Source organism: Nelusetta ayraudi, unplaced genomic scaffold (genome assembly GCF_046127955.1).
Source record: "Nelusetta ayraudi isolate G7.1 ecotype Tasmania unplaced genomic scaffold, CSIRO-AGI_Nayr_v1 ptg000120l, whole genome shotgun sequence".
NCBI classification, from domain to species: domain Eukaryota; kingdom Metazoa; phylum Chordata; class Actinopteri; order Tetraodontiformes; family Monacanthidae; genus Nelusetta; species Nelusetta ayraudi.
This window is the reverse complement of record NW_027466170.1, coordinates 602,501-620,786: the sequence shown is the minus strand read 5'-3', so window position 1 is coordinate 620,786 and position 18,286 is coordinate 602,501. Positions and strand designations below refer to the sequence as shown.

At 43.0% G+C, this 18,286-nt stretch overlaps 4 protein-coding genes across 8 annotated transcripts; 3 read left to right on the top strand and 1 right to left on the bottom strand.

The window, feature by feature from the left end:
• The first annotated feature begins 53 nt into the window (after positions 1-53).
• Positions 54-4,215, top strand: sars2 (seryl-tRNA synthetase 2, mitochondrial). Its single transcript, XM_076049672.1, has 16 exons — positions 54-385; positions 604-699; positions 827-856; positions 950-1,090; positions 1,193-1,247; positions 1,327-1,390; positions 1,483-1,588; positions 1,675-1,722; positions 1,882-1,990; positions 2,072-2,117; positions 2,219-2,306; positions 2,433-2,545; positions 2,651-2,744; positions 2,949-3,041; positions 3,139-3,204; positions 3,496-4,215. The coding sequence occupies exons 1-16, from the start codon at positions 116-118 to the stop codon at positions 3,628-3,630; spliced, it is 1,554 nt and encodes a 517-aa protein (XP_075905787.1). The 5' UTR covers positions 54-115; the 3' UTR covers positions 3,631-4,215.
• Positions 4,216-4,446: 231 nt separating this feature from the next.
• On the top strand, positions 4,447-10,175 carry LOC142903865 (uncharacterized). The gene is made up of 6 exons (XM_076049728.1): positions 4,447-4,612; positions 6,427-6,467; positions 6,575-6,644; positions 6,862-6,927; positions 7,122-8,155; positions 8,423-10,175. Exons 1-6 carry the CDS (start codon positions 4,567-4,569, stop codon positions 8,489-8,491), a joined length of 1,326 nt encoding a protein of 441 aa, XP_075905843.1. The 5' UTR covers positions 4,447-4,566; the 3' UTR covers positions 8,492-10,175.
• On the bottom strand, positions 9,682-13,843 carry LOC142903867 (inositol-tetrakisphosphate 1-kinase-like). 5 transcript variants are annotated; one of them, XM_076049729.1, is made up of 10 exons: positions 13,541-13,843; positions 12,997-13,021; positions 12,171-12,293; positions 11,861-11,978; positions 11,677-11,778; positions 11,506-11,549; positions 11,242-11,407; positions 10,966-11,033; positions 10,609-10,834; positions 9,682-10,532 (listed from the first exon to the last, which is right to left on the bottom strand). In XM_076049729.1, exons 1-10 carry the CDS (start codon positions 13,705-13,707, stop codon positions 10,381-10,383), a joined length of 1,191 nt encoding a protein of 396 aa, XP_075905844.1. In that variant the 5' UTR covers positions 13,708-13,843; the 3' UTR covers positions 9,682-10,380. The 5 variants fall into 5 exon arrangements, with proteins under 5 accessions (XP_075905844.1, XP_075905846.1, XP_075905845.1 ...); XM_076049731.1 differs by having other exon boundaries at positions 10,609-10,771; XM_076049730.1 differs by having other exon boundaries at positions 11,506-11,546.
• Positions 13,844-13,879: 36 nt separating this feature from the next.
• Positions 13,880-16,968, top strand: LOC142903868 (proteasome subunit alpha type-6-like). The gene is made up of 7 exons (XM_076049735.1): positions 13,880-14,130; positions 14,528-14,622; positions 15,473-15,554; positions 15,810-15,965; positions 16,062-16,240; positions 16,330-16,424; positions 16,580-16,968. Exons 1-7 carry the CDS (start codon positions 14,055-14,057, stop codon positions 16,635-16,637), a joined length of 741 nt encoding a protein of 246 aa, XP_075905850.1. The 5' UTR covers positions 13,880-14,054; the 3' UTR covers positions 16,638-16,968.
• Positions 16,969-18,286: the final 1,318 nt, after the last annotated feature.

Below are 18,286 nucleotides of genomic sequence, written 5' to 3'. Positions count from 1 at the left end.
AATTAACTGTTATTATTGTTTTGTGTTGCCTTGAAAAGGGTGAGCGACGGAGCTCCAGCGGCTCGTATTCTGGATTCCTACACGACACAAATGTAACACAGACCCCAAGACAAACATGGCGACCTGCATGAGCATGGTTGTCAAAGGAACAGCACTGGCTGTTCTCAAGCCGCTGGTGAGGCTATGCCGAAGGCAGAGGACTGGCGTGCTTATCCCATGTCGCTTCTCCCACGGCCCCCGAAGCAGTTTGTACGAGCACGTCCGTGAAGGTTACAGCGACAAGCCAGAACTGGACATGAGAGCAGTGTGCGAGGAGACCGACAAAGTCATAGCAAATGTGGAGAACAGAAAGGGAGACCTGCAAGGGGACGATGTCAGGAAAATTGTAAGTTTTCTATTCAGGCCTTTGTCAAATATAACTTTCTTCATTAAAATATTGATAGAATCAGTTAAGTGATTTGCATACAACAAAATAAAATAGGAGGTATGTATGTGTTAACAGTCTAAACAAGGGAACATTGACTTTTCGTCATTTGATTTCAGTGCATGTCAGTTCTCTCCTTCGTATAATCCATTATTAATTCTTGTGTATCTGCGTCGTAGGTGTGTGTGTGGCAGGAGCTGCAGTCAGTGAGGACGGAAATTTCCTGTCTGGAGAAGCAGAAGAAACAAATCAGCGACACAGTTAGAGCACTTGTGGTGGGTGTTGAGTGTGTTGCAGCAATCAGAGATGTTTCCTGTCCAGTGTTCATTTAATTTAAATTCTACCAGCGTTTTCTTTCAATTAAAATATGCCTCTTTTTTTCTTTTTTTTTTAAACCAACAGACCAAGAGTGACAAGAAATCCCTGAGCAATGTAAGTAGCAGCTATTATTCATGAGGTCTGTCAATCTTTCCACATTCGTGACTGGTCTTTGTTTTTGTTTTTTCCCCCCTCATTATTCTGCAGCTCCCTGAGTACAACCAAACTTTGCAGAAAGGTCGAGACATTCGGCATCGATTGAACCAGCTGTACCTTAAAGAGACCGAGCTCGACCAGGAACACTATGGACGAGCACTCAGACTGCCCAACACTTCACACCCGGACGTGGTCAGGACTCACTTATGTGCACACAGACCCACAGATAATAATGAAAGTGTATGAGAAAAGATTATCTTGAAATTGCTCACTCTTTTTGTCATTTTCTCCCAGCCGGTTGGAGATGAGAGCCAGGCGAAGGTAGTGGAGCTGGTTGGACAAAAACCAGGTGATTGATCATGTGATCCATGATATTAACCTTGTGTGTTCAAGAGCAAAAGTTTCACAATGTGATCTATCCGTCTCAGAGTTTGATTTCACACCCAGAGGCCATATTGAGCTGGGGGAAGAGTTGGGTCTCATCAGACAGAGGTGAGCATTTGTTACTCTTTAAAAACTAAAAAAAAAATCTATTTTGTCTAGTTTTTCACACTTGACAAACTCCTTTTGTGTCTCTGCTGCAGACATCTTGCTCACGTCTCAGGCCACAGATCTTATTATCTGAGGGGAACTGGAGCCAGACTTCAGACTGCGCTGCAAAACTTTGCACTCGACACACTGCAGAGGAGGGTAAGGCCACGTTGAGATATATCAAATATAGAAAAACACGATATTAATGCAATATATAAACTGTCCACGTCCCAAAATTCCTGCAGGGCTTCATTCAAATGGTTGTGCCTGACATGCTGAAGGGGGCAGTATTTGTGAGTAACTGAAAATATCAATATGAATAAATATACTTAATATTTAAGTTGTGTTTTTTTTTCTCAGTTATTGTTTGAATCAGTGAGACTTCAGCCATACATCCTCTCTGGTGGTCACCTTTCTTCTACTCTCATCACTCTTCTCTCTCATCCATCCAGGAGGGTTGCGGGATGCAGCCCAACGCCCATCGCTCTCAGGTCTACTCCCTGGATCCAAACCGCTTCCCAGACCTGAACATGGCTGGCACCGGAGAAGTTGGCATAGCAGGTGGAAGATTTATTCTATAGTGTTGTTATCTAGAAAATTGAATGTCTCGCAAACAATTGAATTATTTGATCAATTTCAAAGGCTATTTCATGGATCATGCAGTGAACTGGAAAGACCTGCCTGTTACGTAAGACAACTTTTCATACATTTTTTGGGGAGTGCCTTTAAGCAATGCTTATCACTACTTTTCACTGCATAGTAATTACAACCTGATCTGTTGTGGCGCAGGACGATGTGCAGCAGCACCTGCTACAGAGCAGAGACAGACACAGGCAGAGAGACTTGGGGGCTCTACAGAGTGCATCACTTCAACAAGGTCATATGACAAACTCATCACTTTAGAAATACTCATTTAAACATTGAATAAAGATGCCACACATTTTTAAGAAGCCACTCCATATTTATCCTTGTAACTAATGCATTCTGTCACCCATTCATCCAGGTAGAGATGTTTGGAGTGACGGCAGACGAGACGGGAGACGAGAGCTCCCAGCTGCTGGATGAGTTTGTGTCTCTGCAGAAAGAGATGTTCTCAGCACTGGGATTACACTACAGGTTCGCACACACATACTGGCAAGTTTCTAAGTATATATTAACTTGTTTTGTGGATTTTGTTTATTTTGATTTAATAAATTAATTTTCATATATGTTTGCCCTCAGAGTGCTGGACATGCCAACACAGGAGCTGGGTCCTCCTGCACACAGGAAGTTTGACATTGAAGCCTGGATGCCAGGCAGGAACAGCTATGGAGAGGTCAGTATTACTGTGTACAGTATGTTGGCATGTCCCCAAGGAATCCTGGTATTGCAATTGTGAAATTTAGCATGAAAAAGGACTTCAGTCGATCAAATAAAATGTTTCTCAGTGTATCGGTAGGATCTGTAAAATGCAAAGGTCTTCAGGAAAGATGGTAATCGATAAGAAAGTAACCAGTGTATACATACTCCTCTATATCAGATTTCCAGTGGGTCTAATTGCACAGACTACCAAAGCAGGCGCCTCAACATTGTGTATGAGCGAGAGGACGGCAGCCTGCAGTACGCCCACACAGTAAGACTGCAGATGACGCAGAGCACTGTTCATCCCTCTAGATAAAGATATCGCTTGGCGCAACATCCCACCCCCATCTTGTGCTCCTCTTCTCCAGGTGAACGCCACAGCGTGTGCCATCCCGCGAACCGTCATTGCCATCCTGGAGACCCACCAGACCAAAGTAGGACTCCAACACAGAAGGAAGCACAGCACATATCTGGAAATCCTCTGTACATTTTTATTTGACATTTCTACGATTGATGGGAATTGATGTCACTGAGGACATCTTCTGGAGGGAAAATATTTTTAAGCTCAGTCACTTTGATCTGCAATACATCTGTTGGTATAAATGAGGAGAAATTCATGACCTTGCCTGTGGTCAGTTAATTGGGCATGGCAGATGGAACATTCCCTAATCCAATTCCTTGTTTTGCCTCATTATGTACTCTCTCTGTTTCTGTCCATCTTCCAGGAAGGAACGGTGCATGTCCCGCCAGCCCTGCAGCCCTACTTGGGTCTGGAAGTGATTGAAAAGCCAAAGTACACTCCTCTGAAGTACATCGGACCGAACCAGCCCAGTCGACCCCCCAGACCTGCTCCCAGATGACCCCAAAAACCTATAGTGACTCCAAGACACTCAATATGTACAAGTCAGACAAGAAAGTTGACACATAATATACGTCCACACAACAAATTGAGATCTTAAAGATCAAAATCAAAATGGACTGTAACAATGTCAGATAGTAATATATCTCTTACGTAACTCAGTTCTTGTGCTTGCTCCACTTTTTTTTCAACAGATTTTTGTGGGATGCTTTAAACAGAGGGTTAAATATACTATTTTCTTGAGATCTACATAGATCTTCTGGAGATTAATCATGCAAGTTTAAATAGCTGGGGTTGGCACTGAAGAATAAAAAAGCTGTATGGATAGATGATATGGATAATATAATGGATAGAATACAAAACCTTTAACTGTTTAGTTACTGCAATCATGAATATATTTGTCTCTTCTTAATGAATGTAAGTTGTGTAAGTGTTTTTTGTTTTTTTTTTGTTTTTTTACATGAGCCTAATTATGTGTGTTGTTCATCTCATGGGAATAAATAAAGACCTTTATTGCCTCACTGCATGTTTTAGGTACATCACCAACACACTGTGTGCCCTTGAGGAATATTCTCATTACATACAAGCTTCCAGGGGTGACAAAAATATAGAATAAAGCAATGCTGCATGTCACTTTTTTCAGCCCATTTGATGAATTTGAGAATATTATCATTTATTTCACGAGCACATAAAGTAATCGCAATACCCTTAAAATACGTAGGGCGCTGCAGATTTCCTGTAGTAGTTTTCTTGGTCCACCGGACATGTTTGGCACCTTCGGCATGGGGCTTTGATCCGATCTCAGTCACCTGACATCGCACGCACACGCACACTCGGCTCGGCTCCACCTCGCTCGGCGGGTGTGTGAAGAGGATCCACTCGCCCGTTATTTCCAAGGTTATCCCCCCTCCGGCAGGAACCTCACATCTCGGATCCTATGGGGATTCTGATAACCGCTGTGTTTCTCTGGGCTGCCGTCGGAGGTAATAGGCCATCAGCACCTTGTCTGTGTTGTGCGTGTGTGTTAGGTTGCGTTGTGTCGGTCACTCCGCCTGTAGCGACGATTTTGTGCGAGCTCCCAGCAGGCGATATACCGGAGACGATGTGCGCCATCGACACTCGTGTTTATTTCTCACAGTGTGTGTGTGTGTGTGTGTGTGTGTGTGTGTGTGTGTGTGTGTGTGTGTGTGTGTGTGTGTGTGTGTGTCAACTACACAAATCCACGCCTAGTAAGAAAAGAAAAGGCGCCTAAAATAAAATATCTAGGAGTAGAGGGAAGAGGTGGACGCCAGCCTCACGGCTGCAGCCTCGGGGGTTTAGACTAATAGGCTGAAGCAAAGCGTCGTTACATAATTGCACATGCGTCTGCCTTTCCGTTGGTATACGGTGCTAAATTGATGTCGCTGTTTCTATTGAAGATTGAGGGCTATTTTCTTTTTCTTTTTTTCTTTTTTTTCCTCTTTTTTTATTGAATCCGCCCTGAGCATCGAAAACGACGCAATTAAAGCCACGTAGAACATTACAGCAGGTGAGCGGAGCAGCGCACATGTGCGCGCAGCGGTGGTTGCGCGGCCACCGCTGTGCGCCAACTGTCGCGGAAACGTGTTAAAGCGTTGGAACAAGTGCCGGTGGGCGACTGCGAGCAGGTAGGGTGGGATAATTAGGGCAGCACCTCCACGGGGACACGCTCCAGGACAAGGAGGGGTTAAATGAACGCGCTGGTGTTGCACGCGCGATCATGCAGAGCGATAACCTACATAGTTTGGAATCGATGTCACTGTAACCCAAAAATGAAGCCTGGCCCCGCGTGATGAAATGCAAATTAGTGGCACCACAAGTCTTATCCAGCATTACCTACCGACTGGTGTCATTATTCACGACTATCTGTCCCAGTTATTATGTTATTTTTTTGTTATTTTATGGTTGTTGTTTTTTTGTTTTTGTTTTTTAAACTAAGCTACTGATAACCATTTCCTTCCACCAGTAATTGCAATGGCATGTTTTGACTCATGATCACCGGTTGGGCAGCTGGAAAAGCCAATAACACCAGAGCCAATACACAGCATCACATGGTCATGCAGAGAATTACAAGGCCAGGCTCACGTGTCTCTCAGTGGGTTCATCAGCGGTTGTCAATTAGCACAACTGATCCTGATCTGGGCTGAGCTGACTTTGGAAGCTGTCTTGTGCCATTTAAGTTAAAACAGCTGTTTTCACTTGCGTCTGACGATAAACCCTTTTCCCCTTGTGACAACAGAGACTTAGTGCTTTATGGGGTGCAGTATGCCTTCTTACCAGGAGATGCGACACAATCTCACCCACTCTGCCTTTGAATGTGCCATATGATTGCAGCTGTCTTAGGGAAAACAACAGGGAATCATTCTAACCCGACAAAACAAACTGACATTAGAAGAAAAGGTTGCATGCACTGTTGCTGTTTGCGGTGTGTGTCGGGGCAGGTGCTGATGTCACTCCTCAGTGTGCCTTTAACGATTGGTGGCCAGGGATTGGCAGCGGATTTAGTCCTGTTGGGAACCTCCCCACGAGCTAAAGCCTCTGTCAGTACCTTGGACAGTGGCGGAGGGAAGGAGGGAGAGGTGGTTAAGCTCCTTTGCAGTGTCACTTTACCATATACAAAACGGTGCTTAACTTAATGAGGAAACGGCTCCACCCACACCTGTGCAGGACTATCCACTGCAAAGTGAACATTGATTTGTGTTGTGAAATCTGAATGAATCCTTGCTTCTTCTTTTTTTTTAACGTATGTGCCCTCACGTGTTCCTTGTCTGTGCGTCAGTGGGAAGCCGGCCAGTGACCTCACCCCTCAACGATGCAAAGGTCAGCGAGAGCTCCTTCTGTTCACCCATAGCATCGCTTAAAGAATCATATTATAATTGTTTGAGTGCTAAATAGATTTGTTTTCTGTTCGGACTGTACCTTTTTAGGTTGAATGTATTATTCAAGAGACTCTGAATGAAGATGAGTCAAAGCATGAGTGCGGCCAACAGCTAGCAGGTGACATTTCTATTTTTTTGTCCAACTTTTTTGTGCTGGAAGATTTATTTAGTAGATAAGATTAAATTGAAATGCTTTAAAATTGAAAGCAGAGTTTTGCTTCAATGACAAGTTGACACCAAAGTGATAAGAGTAATGAACTTTCAGGCAAACATTAACATAGTAAAAAACTGTCACTGGGAAAAGATGATGCCATTGATGTGCTGTTGTTTTGCAGAGGAACTAGATGAGGTTCAGAGACACCAGGGTCTGCTGAAGGAGCTGCAGACGCTGGCCTTTGATGGTAAGAACAAATTCTAAGTACCTCATTCTGATATATTTATTTAAAAATGATTACAGCTAATAAAGCAACTCTGACCCTGTGTTTTGTTTGTGTTCTTTGCATAGCATTAATGCAAAGATCATCTCAGGATAGTATATAATTCTTCACACTTATGCATTTAGCATCACCTTCTATTTGTGATGTGACTCTTGCAGAGAGGGAAAGGGAGCGAGACGATGAGAGGGAGCGGTATGAGTACAACCTGGCTGATGACGAGAGCGACTTCGAGCAAAGGGATGAGGAGGCGGAGGAGGAAAGCGACGACGGGGGAGACCTTACAAAACCAGTTGAAGAAAAGAAAGAAGATAAGCTAGAGGAAGATGACACCAAGAAGAAGATGATGGAGGAGCCACGGATTGAAGACAATGGGAGGGACAATGAAGAGGACAGAGCCAAGGAGCTCGAGGAGCTTCTGGCAGAAGAGATAGATAAGAAAGGGAAGGATCAGAAAAACGATGAGGAACTCAAACATCTGCTCAGGGAACTGAAGAAGAAACGCTATGAGTCAGTAAAAGAAAGGGAGCTCCAGAAAGGCTCTGGAGCAGAGCAGAGGAAGGAGGTGAAGGAGAAGAAGGATGAGAGCGAGGATGTCAAGGAGCAAGGGACAGAGGATGACCTGGAGAAGCAGAGGACAGAGGACAGAAGGAAAAATGAGGTAGAGCTGATGGTGGAGAAGGAGAAGGTAGAGAAGGAGCTAAAAGAGCTGCTCCAGGAGCAAGACAGCAACAGCAAACCAGAACAGGAGCGAGAGAGGAAGGAGAAGCAGGAGGAACTGGAGGAACTTGTCCAGAAGATGAAACGGGTGCAAGAGGAAGAGGAGCAGGACACGCAGGACGGGAAGAGAGATGGTGAGGTGGATGGTGAGGTGGATGACAAGGGGACGAAAGAGAGCAGCGAGAAGAAGGAAGGCGAAAAGGAGAAGGAGCCAGATGAAAACGGCATCAAGGGAAAGGGGGAGGAGACGGTGGAAGTGAAGGAGCCGCAGCAGAAGAGAGTGATGGAGAAGGCGAGCGATGAAGCCACGCGACAGTTTGAGCGGGAGAGGCACAAGGATGAGGACGAGGAGCAGGAGGGGGGGGAGGTCGACGATGAGGATGATGATGAGGATGATGATGACTTTGTCAGAGAGGATGAGGAAGAGGAGGGGGAGGATGATGAAGGCGAGGATGCTGAAGAGGATGAAGGGGAGGTAGGTTGGTGAAGATAATTATATAATGTCACCATTAGCTTGTAACTTCCTAGTTCCCAGAATGCAACACTCCTCCTTCAGCACTTTCCCCTCATGACTCTCAGTGAAAAATGTATTTGTTTTGTTATTTTGTCTCCATCCTTCTGCTTACTGGCCTGCAGCCATTAGATGTCAGTCGTGCCACTTGTGTACACAGTAACTCCTCTCTGTGGGCCTGAATCAAACCTTTTTTTTTGTTATTTGTGTGTTTTATTTTTTCTTTTACAGGAGCTGTTGGAGATTGAAGCAGAGTTGCGCAAAGTAGCCGCAGAGCTTAGGGAGCTCCGCAGAGGATAAGACGTGAAAACACACACAAGTGCGCGCGCGACCACGCACGCGCACGGAAACAAACAGCAAACCCTTTGTTGCGTTCACAGCGACACAGCTTGCATACTCTCCATTGAACAGCGTTTATAAACCCCCACAGCAGAGAAATGTGAAGCTAAATGAGCGACGGCAGAGATGGTACAAACTGCTGTTCCATGTCATTGTCTAGATTCTCTTGAAAAGCCTGTTAGGGTTTCCTCTGCACAAATTTTCTGGTCTTGCGAAGAGACAAACACATTTTTCAAGGGAATCTTACAGATCTTTGCACCCCTGTCCTGGAAGATGTCTTGTTATATTGACATTGTTGATTTGTCAGGGATGCAGCACATTCAGCACCTTTCTTCATACTTTATTGTTTGCCAACCACACTAACACCACTAGATTTTTTAATGAGAGTCATCGATAGTGCAAGCAGTTTTCAAATTCTCTTCTTTGACCAATGTGTATTTAAATATATCTATCTATATAGATTAACATGTATGAAACATTTTGTGCAATATCCTCTAACTATATGTAAGATGTTTCCTGCTGTTCTGACTGTTATTGATTAAGCATCACTGCAACTTCTACGCAGAAGTAGGCAACCACGTCCTCCTTGTTTATTTTAAGGATGAAATAGACACAAGTATTGTGTTTTATTTGGCTCACACACTGTTAAAATCTAGACTGTTTGTGACGAACTGGGGTGACACGGCCAAAAAAAAAAAAAAAAAAAAAAAGAATGGAAAAAGATGAGTTGAAAGTGTGCAGTAGGTGTCAAATGTTACGGATGTCAGGAGGCGGGGGCAGCGGTGGTCACTGTGTGGTGACGGTACGTGATGTGCTGGGAGCTTAACAAGGTCTAAAAGTGTCACTTCCGGTTCTCAGCTTTGCACTCTAATCTAACAAGCCAAGGAGGAGTCGATGGAGACGGGCGACACTAAAGCCATTCTGTTGTCTTTTGGTAACCACAGATAGGTCCTGTGTCGTTTTACGCCATCGTTTCAACTGCTTTCTTGTATTATGTGTAAATAACAGATCTTTTTCGTCTGTAAGCCAAGATCTTGGGCAACAGTGCCCCCAAGAGAACTTTAGGTAGAACTGCACACAGTAGGGTTGCTGTGCGAGGCCCGCTTAACTGCAATAACAAGACGTAGACAAAAGCACACGCTAATGCAATAATTAGCCAAGTAATTTTATTATGTTAGGTATTTCGATATGCATTCGAAATTTATTATAAAGCACTCATACCACAGATTTAATCTTTTTCTACGCAGCCAAGATTTACAACATGCTTATGTATTTGAACGCTGGACAACGTAAAGTAATAAGGACACGTGATCAGTTCACACCAATGAACTCCTCACTGTCCGTTCTAAAGATGAGTTGTTTGCTCACTTGAAAGTCCATAAAGAATTAATGTAAAGTATTATTTTTTTATAATAGACGTACAAAATATTGCCCGCAAGGGGGAATGTGGGGAATCTGATGAATGTGATGGGAGAACTGACAGGTCATTATAATCAATAGGGGGAAATAAAGATACAATGAATAAAAAACAAAACAAAAAAACTCCACTTGTATTATTACTGGCCAGTCAGTGCTGTATTTGTGCCTGTCGTGTATCTTCTTCAATGCTACCCGTCAATCAATAAACTGAAAGCGTCTCAATCCACCCCAGTTGTCTTTGACGTTTGTTGAAGAGAGAAGGACTCAGTGTTAGTGTCTCTAAAAGACGTTCATGCTTCAAATGCAATATCTGCTGCTTTTTTTTTTTTTTTTAGAAAGAATATCTTCTTAAAATGAAAGCGAATTCTCAGAATTTACTGAGTTTAGAGTAGAGCCTAAGCCAAAAACAAAATGAAAGACAGTGAGAATTTTTATGGCCCACTCAAATCTGCAGAAGACACCACTGTTGTTTGATCCGGTTCAGCTGAACCAGTGGCTTGGGCGCCGGCAGAGATCCTCCTCTCCAGTACCGACTCAATGTGGCAGAGAAGAGAGGAGAAAAACTGAGGCACTCCCTCGTAACCTGGAAGAGGAGAAGAGGGTGTCAGAACATCACTGTGGTTTGCATTTTCATGGCGGCCTCTGCAGCAGTTAACCACCTGGGAAGATGTTAATGTCGATGACGGTGAGGGTGTGCGTGTGTATGTTGATGATGACGTCCACGCCAAACAGGGCCATGCCGAGCTGCACCCGCAGCTCTCTGACCAGGGCTTCCACAGCCTCGGAGCTGGGAGGGGGCAGGTGGGGCATCTGTTCATCCAGCTTGTAGAGGAAAAGGAAGTAGAGAGAAGAAGGCAGTGAGAATATTCTGTGCCTAAATAGAACCTGGTTTGAAATGACAGATAAGTGAGGAGAAATGTTAGAATAAAACCTAACTGGTTTTCAAAGAGTAGATAACATGGACAATTTTAATATCTAATAATGCATGTGTGTGTGATGCCTTAGACATTGCTTACAGATGTGAGATCACAGCTGGACTCTGGCTTGGACACCTGTTGGCTGTTGAAGAAGATCGTCTCTCTCTCTGTATAGGCAAAAGTATAATCACAATTATAATTAGAAGGTAAAAACAGAAAGACACAGTAAATAGTAAGTAAAATGGGGTTGGTCTAAAAAAAGGAAATGAAAGCAAGAAGAAACAAAATTTCTTTTTGTAGTAGCACCAAAGAGCTGCGGCAGACAGAGAGAAAAGAAAAGTCAGCAACTGACAGCCAAGGGTGTAGTCAACCAACCACAAGGACCAGAGGGGAAGTTCTTGAGCGAGGGCCTCTCCACGCAGAAGTGACGGTTGCCAACGACAAACACTTTGTGCAGGACTGCTCCATGGTTGACGAAGCTCTGGAGAACACAGGGAGGATGGACGTCCACCAGACTCCCCGCGCTGAAGATCAGAGACATCTGCGCAGGAAGGTGCCGGAATTAGCAGCAGAATCAGATGAGATCTTGACAAGAACAAACGTGAGTGGGCAGGTGGATATTTCAGGAAGACCACCAACCTCGTGAGAAAGTGAGCCATGGGCTACTCTGGTTTTACAAACTGCTGTCAACACAGGAAATAAAAAGAAAGTGTTTCTTGGGTTCTTTCTTAAGATAAAAAGACTCAATATAGAAATCATAGGTTTTAAAATAAATTAGAATATGTACATTTCTAAGACAAGCAAACAGACCAAGAGGGAAGCTCAGGCCCTGGTTCATCACGGATTGCTGGATAGATGACAGGTCACTGGCATTGTGGATTTCCAGGTATGGAGGACTGCAAATGCGCCAGTCTGTATAATGTCAAACATAAAGACATGCAGTGTTATCTGCAATCATATCAGCTGCTGTCCACATTACCGCGACGCAGTTCACCTCGGAGTGCTTTGTGCAGCTTGGTCATGATCCGATAGGAGGCAAAGCGGTTGAGGAGTTGAGTCATTGCAGGTAAGGGGTCCAGGAGAACAATATTGGGATGAGCTGACACGTAGCTCTGAGTTGGAAGCAAAAGAAATCTTCAAATTTCTCCATCTCTTCGAATACTGAGTAATCAGATAAACAGTCCAAGTAGACACATCACAATACTTCTGTCACACTTCAAAATCAAGCGGCTGTATATTCTAGCCACACTCCATTCAGAACGCCTACGCTTTTCTATACCCTTTTTAATCAACCGCAGCCTTACCTGAAAGTCGGCGAGCATCTGTTGTGATTCGCTGTCGTGCTCAGCCTCCACAATGATATCCGACAGCTTGTGAATGATGACATTGAAGGGCCCCTGAGGTTCAAGAGGCTGAGTGAGGTCGATCTGGGAGGAAGGATATATATTTTTTTAATATAATAAGACGTTATGAAACATTCAGTTCATCTCTGTTTGTGAATGTTTTTGCAAGATGTGTAGGTGCGCTTCTTGAATGCATACAATAAAGGCCATATGTATAGACAAATTGATATTGTAGATACTGTATAATTTATAATAAAAAATATGCATGGAAAATGAATTAATTCATTTCCCCCATATTGGTAGGTTTGTGAACTCAGAAAAAAAAATTACATTAGTAACTTCTTTGCACAAGTTTAACTATTAATTAAACAAATTTTAGCCGCCACCTACGGCCTTCAGTCTTTGCTATCCTATGCAAATATTCACATTAGGTGAAGTAAAATATCGATACAGCTATAGTCCCTCAGTTTTGCAACAGGCAGGTTGCAGAGAGGAGCTACAGGTGGATGTGACATGGATTACTGAAGTTGTAGACATCTGTGTGTGACATGTGTGTGTTTGCCTGGTGCATTTTGTGCTACTTTAATACAAACCACACAAAACATTTAGAGTGCATTTATGTTTCACAAGTGCTTAAAAAGAAATGCTGGACAATCATATCTGTGGTTGACAGATCACAACTACTGGCAATATGAAATAATTCGAGTCACATTTTCATGACTGCCCTCAGATCCCTAATTATCACAAATTATATATTGTAATTTATTTAAAGAAAAAAAATCCTTACCTCAACCACTTCCACTCCGTTGCCTCTGCAAGAGGACAATACACAGCAGTTAATTCTATCTTAACTGCTTTAAAATCTCTTTGTAACACTCTTTCATTATAATATCAGTGAATGGGTGGTAGAGCTACGCAGAGTTTAAAGGTATGTAAGCTACCATTAAATTATTAAAACCAATTATCGTTTAATGGTTTCACTTACTTATTTAGTATTACATTATTAAAATATCAGCCCCAAAATACTATGCAAAACAAATAAGTTAATAACTATAGTAGTAGATAAGTAATAAGCTGTTTTTATATTTGTATGAGTAGAATAGTGTTGTCACTATTTTTTAACGACAGAACATTTGCATTTATCGAAAGTAGGTGTACATAAGTATGTCAAGTGAAATAAATAGATAAATAACCTTTTCAGATGCCCAACATATTATTTATAGTTTGTAGAATTAATAGTGACTTTATACCTCTTCACAATAAAATTAAAAAAATATATATTTACAGAATTTAAAAAACAAACAAACAAACAAAAAACGGCATCAACTTACGCACATAAGTGTGCAAAAGCGTCCAGGTTCATCCTCCGGCGCTTCTTGTCACTGAGGCAGAATCCCACCCTGCGGCCAGCCATGGCTCGGTGTCGGTCTGGGTCTCCAGCACCAGCAGCACCAGCAGCAGCAGCAGCAGCAGCTGAATGGCTGAGGCAACAAGTCATCCATCCATCTATCCCTCCCTTTTATACTCAGCCTTCATTTGCTCACACGTCTTCTCAGGTCACTTGATTTTGACGAGTCACCCGCCCACCTCAGTGAACGCAGCAATGACGACCAAAAAGTGAAAGAGAAAGTAACCCTCCGTGAAGGAAGTCACTCCATTTTCCTGCGCCTCGCAACGCAGCAGAGCACACTCCGTCATTTTATCTCCAGCGCCAGCCTCAAAATTTAACCGAGTCTCTCTCTCTCTCTCAATTTTTTTTTTTAGATTGAGGTTTTTGTGGTTTGTTTAGCCCTCAACGCTTTTAGTGGCTCGGAGTTCACCTGAGGTCGTGACGTCTTCAGCAAAATGTCGCGCGGTTCGAACGCTGGATTTGACCGACACATCACCATATTTTCACCGGAGGGCCGCCTTTATCAAGTCGGTGAGAAATACACTTCCGTGTTGTAGCCAAGCGGAATGTGGCTGAGCGAGCGTTGTGGGGGGTTTCATCAGGATTTAAATAAATAAATAAATAAATAAATAAAAAAACTCTACTACTACTCTTACATCATGTCTTCAACAATCAAATTATCTACCGATATCACTTGTACTGCTAACCTGGTTAGCTTGCAGTTAGCCTGATTGATCCTCTGTTTCCGGTTATTCCCACCTGTCTGCGTTTACTTAAAACCAGCTCTATCCAAAACTCACAGTTTTGTTTTCTGCCAGGGGCTTTGTTGTGAGCACTTTACTGGCGTTATCGTACAGTAGTTGTCTGTCTAATAACTCTTCTCCTCTGCCTTTTTTATTTTTATTTTTATTTATTTTTTAATATACAGAATATGCCTTCAAAGCCATCTCCCACTGTGGCCTGACGTCTATAGGGATCAGAGGGACAGACAGCGTCGTGGTGGTCACTCAGAAGAAAATTCCTGTAAGAAATCCGTGTGCACACGCACAGACGCGCACTCGCACTCGCACTCGCACTGAGTTGCGTTCGAGCGAAACAGCGACGCCTTCGCAGGAGTCGTGACTCCCATCACAAAGCACTTTCTCAACAGTCACGACGAAACATGATACAACCATAGCAGCACTATAGTCACTCATCCAGACAGAACTTTAGTAGCATCAAATAGTTCCGAGTACTGAGAAAGAAAACCAAGGCAGAATATCCTTATGCTGCCATTCGGGGGGGGGGGGGGGGGGGCTTTCTGCCGTGAAAGCAACTAAAACAAAACTGTGGACACCCCAGGACACAGTTTCACTTTCACCACTAGGTGGCACCATCCTATCGCAAGAAAAAGTTGCATGTTGTTTGTTGAGTGTTTCTCAAAGTGGGTGGCGCGCATCGGGATCCCTCAAGACACAGCCACGTCAAATTTGGGGCGTCTAGCCCACGAGGAACCCCCCCCCCCGAAACCCTAACCCTAATTCCAGCAGTAACCCTAACCCTAACCCTAATTTCAGCTTTAATTCTAACCCTAATGCCATGGAAGTCTATGGGGTCAAAAGTCAACTTTGTCCTAGAGACATGGGACCACTTGCAGGGTCATCGGGATCCCTCAAGACACAGCCACGTCAAAATTTGGGGCCTCTAGCCAAATGAAAAATCTTCTTCCTCCCAAGGTGGGGCGTGACAGAGAAAGTTTGAGAACCACTGTCTTAAACGTTAAACTGGTTTGGGAAAACGTTGTGGTAACACCTGCTACCTGGATTGGCCCTTAGTCTTTGAAACTAACTACCTGCTGCTATGCGTGACACTTGCCTTTATCCTCCACTTACAGGACAAGTTGTTGGACTCCTCCACTGTGACCAACATCTTCAAACTAACCCCTCGCATTGGCTGTGTCATGACCGGGCAAAATGGTACGTTTACCTGTGTTTCTCTCTGAAAATAAATGAAAGGATAGAAAAGACAACAAAAGCCAGAGAACCTTTAAACTTCTTAGTTAGAAAATAAATCATTTGGCTAATTTGGTTTCACTAAATAGGGGACTTAAACCCAACGTGTTAACAACACATTTGTCTTGTTTACTACAACACTAATGTCCTCCACCTAGTTTTGAATGAATGTTTTCAATGTTGATGAAAAACCACAGTGCTCTCATCTGTCTTCCACAGGTGACAGTCGCTCCCAGGTGCACAGGGCTCGTGTCGAGGCAGGAGAATGGAAATACAAGTTCGGTTATGACATCACCGCAGACGTGTTGTGTCGCAGGTTGGCCGACATCTCCCAGGTTTACACACAGAATGCTGAAATGAGGCCGTTGGGCTGCTGTAAGTGATGTGATGGGACATTTTTCTCATGTGAACATGTTTGGTTTAGTTCCGGAACAGACACTTGAATCAGCAAGCTCCTTTTTCTCTTGGCAGGTATGATCATGATTGCAATGGACCCCCAGCTGGGTCCCTGCTTGTTTAAATGTGACCCAGCAGGCTACTACTGTGGCTTCAGAGCCACTGCAGTTGGGGCCAAACAAACAGAGGCCAACAGCTACCTAGAGAAGAAGCTGAAGAAGAAGCCTGAACTGACCCTTGACAGGACAGTGCAGGTAGAAGCAAACGTGCTGCACCTTCAACTTGACTTTTGGAATTGACTCTGAGAGAATCACCACGCTCACCACGCCTGCTTCATTTGCAGTTGGCGATAATGTGCCTATCGTCCGTCCTCAACATGGACTTTAAGGCCACTGAGCTGGAAATTGGTGTGGTCACTAAAGAAACACCCAAGTTCAGGTAATGACAAGTGAGACAAACCTTAAAGTTGGATGATTTACACGCCACCCTCTGGTTGAAGGCCAGGATTGATGTGCACTTTGTAGAATCGCACAAAACGTATGGCTTGTGTTTAATCTTTCTCCACCCTCCTCCCTGATCATCATCTCCTGCAGGACGATGCCGGAGGAGGAAATAGAGAACCACCTGGTAGCCATTGCAGAGCGGGAGTAGAATGACTGTCACAAACCCCAGGCTTCCATTCATCCCGGTGTTTCGTCTACACTGATAGCCTGCAACAGCTTGAGCCTGAAGGTTCCTGGGTCCCTTAGTAGTTTTGCAGAAAGTTTAAAATTCATACCTGGAGAACAGGTTCGTTTAATAAGGACTGCTGCAGGTTGGTACTTGCATCCACAAGTCAGTTCCAGAAAAGTTTTTTTTTTCTTTTTTTTTTTAATTGATTGAAAATTATTAAATCCTTTTTGGATACATAATGTAGCAAACATTCCTACAATGTAACACTTGTTTGTCATTTTATTAAACAAGTCCAGATACACAAAATATTCTTACAGGTATGTATGTTTTAACAGCGTCTGCCTTTAGGTTCTGTATGAGCCGTCTTAATTAAATTTGATAGGAAAATACACTATAAACACGGTCCTGTTTTCATTTTCCTTTGTAACTGAATTATTTCAAATTTGTATTGGATGAGTTGCTTTTACTGGTTCACTGCTTTCTCTTCTAGAAAGATTAAACACAAATATATAAGGCTTAACTCAAGATGGTGAAATTCAATTCTAAAATATACATTTGACAAATTAAAATAAGAATGACCACCACATTAACATAAACAAATGCATAAAACAAGGACTCACTACAGTGACTGCGTTCTTTCTTTTTACCAGAGGTTGCCTACTTTATGTGCTTTAGCGTTATGTGACCTCTAGATGGCAATGTTGTGCCTGCTCACTGCCGCCAGACAGAGTTCAGCGTTTCGTGTTCTTTTCTATTTGGGGACGTCTATTTTGACTCCTGCAGACAATTGAACTTCCGAGTCCTCGGATGTGGCGTGTGCGCTCGTTCTCCAGGCAGCCAATCCTTGCTCGGCGTTCCATTTAATGTGGGTATGCGCGTGTGTACGTGTATGCGTGTTAGCATTGTTAGGACCAGAACAACACATTTCCACAGCAGAACGAAGACATTTTTGCCGGTCCTCTCATTTCCTGACAACAGTCGTTAACATTTTAGGTCGACGACTGAAGTTTAAAGTCAAAGTTGGAGTGAAAAACAACGGAATTAATTTGGAGTGAATGTAATTCCCCAATATGAGGGAGGCAAGTCAAGTAAGTGTGTGTGTGTGTGTGTGTGTGTGTGTGTGTGTGTGTGTGTGTGTGTGTGTGTGTGTGTGTGTCACATATACATGCCATGACAAAGGAAAACCAATATAAGTTTTTATTGACAATTTGAAATTAAACAGTTTGCAAAATCTCTATGCATACATTTAAATTCAAATGTAAAAAATATATATATATTTTCCATTTCTGCTTACCTTGTTTGGTTAGAGTTTAGGCTAGAGTAATTTAAGATTAACGAATTATAAATTAATCTAAATTACTCTTTGGACTGGAACCTAATTAAACAGCAAATCTTTTTCATTTTCATTGTCACAGTTTAAAAGTATGTGATTTTAGAAAATCTGGTCAATTAAGTTCTCTTTATATTCTTTGCTGGACAAACTTACCTTGCTGGCCAAAGCACCATGTGTTTCATTCATTTTTTTTTTTTTAATATTTAACATTGATTCTTTTAAAAGTAAGTTTATTCTGTGAAAAATCTAAATATTTCCAAATTCTAAATGCCATGGGATTTGTCCAAACATACAA

Bases quoted from the DNA above. Each gene is read 5' to 3' on its own strand.
- sars2 (XM_076049672.1), top strand. From the start codon at position 116: ATGGCGACCTGCATGAGCATGGTTGTCAAAGGAACAGCACTGGCTGTT. The intron at 1,723-1,881 runs GTGAGTAACTGA...TCATCCATCCAG, and splicing joins TGCTGAAGGGGGCAGTATTT to GAGGGTTGCGGGATGCAGCC. The intron at 2,118-2,218 runs GTAAGACAACTT...GTTGTGGCGCAG, and splicing joins TGGAAAGACCTGCCTGTTAC to GACGATGTGCAGCAGCACCT.
- LOC142903865 (XM_076049728.1), top strand. From the start codon at position 4,567: ATGGGGATTCTGATAACCGCTGTGTTTCTCTGGGCTGCCGTCGGAG. The intron at 6,468-6,574 runs GTCAGCGAGAGC...GTACCTTTTTAG, and splicing joins CACCCCTCAACGATGCAAAG to GTTGAATGTATTATTCAAGA. The intron at 8,156-8,422 runs GTAGGTTGGTGA...TTTCTTTTACAG, and splicing joins CTGAAGAGGATGAAGGGGAG to GAGCTGTTGGAGATTGAAGC.
- LOC142903867 (XM_076049729.1), bottom strand. From the start codon at position 13,707: ATGACTTGTTGCCTCAGCCATTCAGCTGCTGCTGCTGCTGCTGCTGGT. The intron at 12,294-12,996 runs GTAAGGATTTTT...CCTTCCTCCCAG, and splicing joins ACGGAGTGGAAGTGGTTGAG to ATCGACCTCACTCAGCCTCT. The intron at 10,835-10,965 runs GTAAGCAATGTC...ATTTCAAACCAG, and splicing joins CCAGCTGTGATCTCACATCT to GTTCTATTTAGGCACAGAAT.
- LOC142903868 (XM_076049735.1), top strand. From the start codon at position 14,055: ATGTCGCGCGGTTCGAACGCTGGATTTGACCGACACATCACCATATTT. The intron at 15,555-15,809 runs GTACGTTTACCT...TGTCTTCCACAG, and splicing joins TGTCATGACCGGGCAAAATG to GTGACAGTCGCTCCCAGGTG. The intron at 16,425-16,579 runs GTAATGACAAGT...CATCTCCTGCAG, and splicing joins AAAGAAACACCCAAGTTCAG to GACGATGCCGGAGGAGGAAA.